This window comes from Eriocheir sinensis, chromosome 42 (assembly GCF_024679095.1).
Source record: "Eriocheir sinensis breed Jianghai 21 chromosome 42, ASM2467909v1, whole genome shotgun sequence".
In the NCBI taxonomy this organism is placed as follows: Eukaryota; Metazoa; Arthropoda; class Malacostraca; order Decapoda; family Varunidae; genus Eriocheir; species Eriocheir sinensis.
Genome location: NC_066550.1, coordinates 12,984,545 through 12,989,544, shown reverse-complemented (window position 1 = coordinate 12,989,544; position 5,000 = coordinate 12,984,545). Strand labels below are relative to the sequence as shown.

The window sequence follows — 5,000 nt, the reverse complement described above, 5'->3', positions numbered from 1 at the left end:
TACCAACATACTAACACACAAACATTTTCTTCTTTTTCAGGGCATAGGAATGAAAGTAAAGAAGACAAAGAAGAAGAAAAAAGAAGAAAAAGAAGACAAAATAGAAGAAAAAGAAGAAGAGGAAGAAGTAGAAGAAGAAAAAGATGATGGTGAAGAAGAAAAAGAAGATAAAAACGAAGAAAAAGAAGAGAAGGAAGAAGAAAAAGAAGACAAAGAAGAAGAAAACGAAGACAAAGAAGAAGAAAATGAAGACAAAAAAGATGAAAAAGTGGAAGAAGAAGAGGAGGAGGAGGAGGGTACCAAGTGGCCATCCCAAGCGGTGGTGGTGGAGGTGATGGAGCGGTGTTGCCTTGCGGGTGTCGTGATGAAGGAGGTGTGGAGGTGCGCCGTGGGTCACATATACGCAGACAGGTGTGTAAAACAGGTGTGGGATGCTCTGTTTCTTTGTATGTTGTGTATTTTAAGGTATTCATAAGCTTAATTTCTGGTAGTGTAGTTCAGAACAACGGTGAGTCTCGCCAGGAAGTCTTACTGCGGACTGGCCTGGTCTATGGTGTTGTGGACTCGCTCAGCACGGGTATATGCGTTGTCAGTATACCTGTGTAGAAAGTCCCTTGTGCTCCCTGTCTCACTCTATGGCTGTGATATGTGGATGCTAAATGTGGACTTGGAGAGACGGATTGATGTCTTTGTTAACCCAGTAGCAGCGGGGATCATGTTTCTTAATGGTCCCTCCAAGCGAGAAAAATGAGAAAAAATCATCCTCCCTTTTTCCTCTCTCACCATATAGTCTAACACCCTTCGCTTTTCCCTCCCTTCTCTCTCTCCCCCGAACACAAGCTCTCCCTTCCTCTCCCTCTCTCTCCTACCTTCCTCTTCCCTCTTCTCTCTCTTACAAACCATTCTGACTCTCCTTCCTTCTCCTTCCTCTCTCTCTAACACAAGCACTCCCTTCCGCAGGCCCTGGGTTGGTGTGTCTCTTCTTCTGCCCCAGCTGGAGTGTGCCCTGAGGTGCCTGTATGCTTGGGTCAACGGTGTGCCTGCGAGGGTCCTCACCGCCCAACACACTGCCTTCTACACCACTCTTGACCATGTCCTTGCCCCTGTGTTGACTGTGGATGCTGGAGGAGGAGGAGGAGGAGGAGGAGATAAGAGAGGAGAAGATGAAAGGAGAGGAGGAAGTGAAGGAAAAGAAGAAGAAGATTATGGAAGAAGAGGAGGAAGAGGAGAAGTATCAGAGGAAGAAGGAGATTATGAAGGAGGAGGAGGAGGAAGAAGAAGAGGAAAGAGAGTAAATGAAGAAGGAAGAAAAGAAGAAGAAGAAGGAGGAGGAAAAAGAAGAAACCAGGAAGAAACCAAAAGAAGAAAAGAAGAAGAAGAAAAGGAAAAAGAAGAAGAAGAAGAAAAAAAAGAAGAAAGCAGAACAAACACAGAAGAAGACAAAGAAGAAGACAATCAAGTAAACAAAACAAAACAAAAACAACAACAAGAAGTAAGAGAACCCAATCCAAACACGTACAAACACACACACACACTCACACACATGACCCCCAACAAGCTGCTTTCATTCTTGGGCAGAGAGGTCACAGAGGCCCTGTTTGACCTCTTGACCTTCACTAATGGGCCAAGGGTAAGGGATAGGATTAGCCATGGAGAATCAGGACTTAGAGAGGTATCAGAATCCTTATCCTTCCATATCCTACACCTTTCCATCCTTATACTTCTGTGTGGAGAGAAGGAGGAGGAGGAGGAGGAGGAGGCCCATAGTAGTAGTGGTAGTAGTAGTGGTAGTAGTAGTAGTAGTAGTAGTAGTAACACCCTCACTACCAAAATCGGTGTTCAAATCCACCCCAAATCCACCCACCTCCACCACCACCACCAAACCCTATCACCAGAAGCCCAAGAAGCGATCCACCTCCTTGAAAAGTGGATTAGTGGATACCGGAGCCTCTTCCACCCTGCCTCCCTCCTCCACCAGTCCCTCCTTGCCTCCACCTCCCTCCTGAGTGAGTGGAGGAACTGGAGGAGGGTGGAGGGAAGCGAGGTGGATCATATGGAGTGGGAGAAGCAGGAGGTGGAGGAGGAGATGGTGGAGGGAGTAAGGGAGAGATTTAGTGGAGAGAATGTGGAGTTTGGAGAGGAGAGAGGGAGAGAAAGGGATGTGGAAGAGGAGGAGGAAGAAGAGAAAGAGGAAAAGAATGAAGAAAATAGAGAAAAGGAAAAGTTTGAAGAAGAGAAAAGGAAGAAAATGGAAGAGAAAGAGGAAGAGAGAAGAAAAATGGAATTGGAAGAAGAGAAATTGAAAGAAAGAAAGGAAGAAGTGGAAGATAAAAGTGGAGAAATGAAGAATGTGGAAGAGAAAGAGGAAATTGAAGAAGAGAACGAAAAGAAGAAGGAAAAGAGATCAGAAGTGGAATTTGAAGAAGAGAAATGGAGAGAAAGAAAGGAAGAAGTGGAAGATAAAAGTGGAGAAATGAAGAATGTGGAAGAAGAGAAGAGAAAGAAGGAGGAGAAGAGATCAGAAGTGGAATTTGAAGAAGCGAAATGGACAGAAAGAAAGAAAGAAGTGGAAGATAAAAGTGGAGAAACGAAGAATGTGGAAGAGAGAAAAAGAAATAAAGAAGAACAAGAAAAACAGGAAAATATAGAGAAGAAGAAAGATGAAGAGAAAGAAACTAAAAAGAAGAGAAATAAAGTGGAGGAGAAAGAAATGAATAAAGAAGAGAAACAAGAAGAACAGGATAACATAGAACACAACAGAAAAACAGAGAAAGAAGAAAAGGAGGAAAAGGAAGAAACAAAGAAGAGACAGAAAGATGAAGAAGAAAAGGAGGAGGAGGAGGAAGAAACGAAGAAAGAGAGAAGGAAAGAAAGCAAAAATAAGCAAAAAGAAGATGAGAAAGTCACAAAACCACAAAACCAGAACACAAAACCTCAAAAAACGAAAATAAAACCAAAAACATATGGAAAAGTGACCTACCCACCTCTCCCCTTCTCTCATACGATCCTTCCCTTATCAGAAACGCCTAAATTACTAACTCAAATCCACTTATTACAGTTCAAAGTCCTCCATAGGCCTAAGAATGAGTTAGAGGTGGTTTCAATACTAAGAAGAATCACAAATAACGTCCACACAGCCCTGCAGAACACCCAGCAGAGTCTCCGCTTAAATTACCAGCAGTTCTCAGAAAGGAAAATGAGGTCACGTCGAAGGGAGACTTATAAAAGACAGCTCAACGCCATCCCTAAGGTCACATGGGGTTGCTTTCTCGTCCTTCAGGCTGTTTATATGCTGTTCCTGAACCTCCACAGCATCACAGACTTGGAGAAGGATAGTTTTTCTCGCCTTCTGCGTCTCCTGAAGGGGATCTTGAAGGCCGTGGAGAATTTATCGACGCAAACGGACCCGCAGACGAACCGCTGGGATGAGGCAGTCTGTGGCTCACGCGAGAATGTGGGTTTTGTTTTAAGTCACTTCTGGCGGCCCTGAGGCGTGACCCAAGGCAGGGAGGAGCAGTGTGTCCACCAAAACGTTCAAAAACCATCAGTGAGACCATTCAGTACCTCCAGGAAAGTGAACGATCTCCCAATATAGGCTAAACCATCACAAAAATACACCATTAACCAAGACCCTCCATGATCCCTTAACCCAGTAGCTGCGGGGATCATGTATCTTAAAGACCCCTCTAAGCGAATTAATGAGAAAAAATCATCACTCACGCCAGCCATTAGTATATTATATGTATTAATGCATTTGTGATCAGTTTATGTATCCTCTATTTTGGGGGTTTATGTGAAGGCAAGAATTTGGCCCGACGCTGGTATACTGTAAGGCCACATATTTGGCCCATCGCTGCTACTGGGTTAATTGTCTGTTTTTCATGTATTATGGCAATATAATCTTCATAATGTATTGATTTATTTTCGTATTCGAGCACACACACACACACACACACACTGGGGGATGGCAAGCCTGTACATTGCAGACATTCTTGTTTTCAGCCACGGCAGATGTCGGATAAAGCTTTTACATGGAGCCAAACAGCCGTGGAGTTACCAGGTGTGTGTAGAACTTCACTGGGCATTTCCACGAGTAGTTTCATGACCCTTCTGGTAGTCTGGTCTTTCTTCTGTATCATGAACCTGCATCGAAGCTGTAGCCTGGTAGTTTTAAGTCGCGTGGTTGGTTTTGTATCGTTGTTTGGTGACTGTAACTGTATTAATAATCTTTTGGTCTTTTTCTTTCCTCCAGTAAGTAAGGCTTCGTGGGGTAACATTAACAGCCAGCATAAGGTAGCGCTCCTCTTCGTTGCATTGGGTCTTAATTTGTTTACTTATTCCTTCTGATACTCCCTCCTTTCCTCACCCTCGATACCCTTTTCCTCCTCACCCCTCCCCTTTCCTCCAAGCCCCCTAACCCCCATTTCCTCCCATGCCCACCCCTTCCTTCCACCTCACCCTCACACACCTTTCCTCCGGGCCTCCTCCTCCTCTTACTTTCCTCTTACTTTTCCCCTCGCTATTTCTTCTTCCACCTCCTTCACTATACTGTTTTCCTCATTTCTTCTTTATTCCCTTTCCTTCTCCGTCTCTTCCTCTCCTTCGTTTCCTCTCCCCTCTAATCCCTCCCCTTCCTCACCACCCCTCACCCCTTCCACCCCCCTCGTCCCCATCCCCTCTCCTCCTCCTCATCCTCCACCCCGACCCCTCTTTTTGGGAAATCCTGGATCCTGTTCCTTTCACACATGACTTGCAGAAACAACGGACGTGAAATGGTTAATGAAATGGGAGGAGGAGGAGGAGGAGGAAAGGGAAGAGGGGGAGGGGGGGGGGGCCGTGACATCGGCATAAAGCACAAACGTACAAACAAACAATGATGTACTCCACCTAGCACTACCTGTAATTAAGTGTTTATTATACATACACCTGGACGTGATATTAGGCTACACCCTCCCCCTCCTCCCTCCCTCCTCCCTCTCCTCTCCCTTCCCCTCCCTCCC

The 5,000-nt window shown here is 45.1% G+C and overlaps 1 protein-coding gene across 1 annotated transcript in view; it reads left to right on the top strand.

Annotated features, from left to right (window-relative positions):
• The window catches only part of LOC127010223 (trichohyalin-like), a 6,920-nt gene extending 2,209 nt beyond the window's left edge, over positions 1-4,711 (top strand). The window contains exons 4-5 of the mRNA XM_050884101.1: positions 41-411; positions 961-4,711. Of these exons, the coding sequence (XP_050740058.1) occupies positions 41-411; positions 961-3,490 (2,901 nt within the window). The 3' untranslated portion in view covers positions 3,491-4,711. The remainder of the gene's footprint in view (positions 1-40; positions 412-960) is intronic.
• The last annotated feature ends 289 nt before the right edge of the window (positions 4,712-5,000 follow it).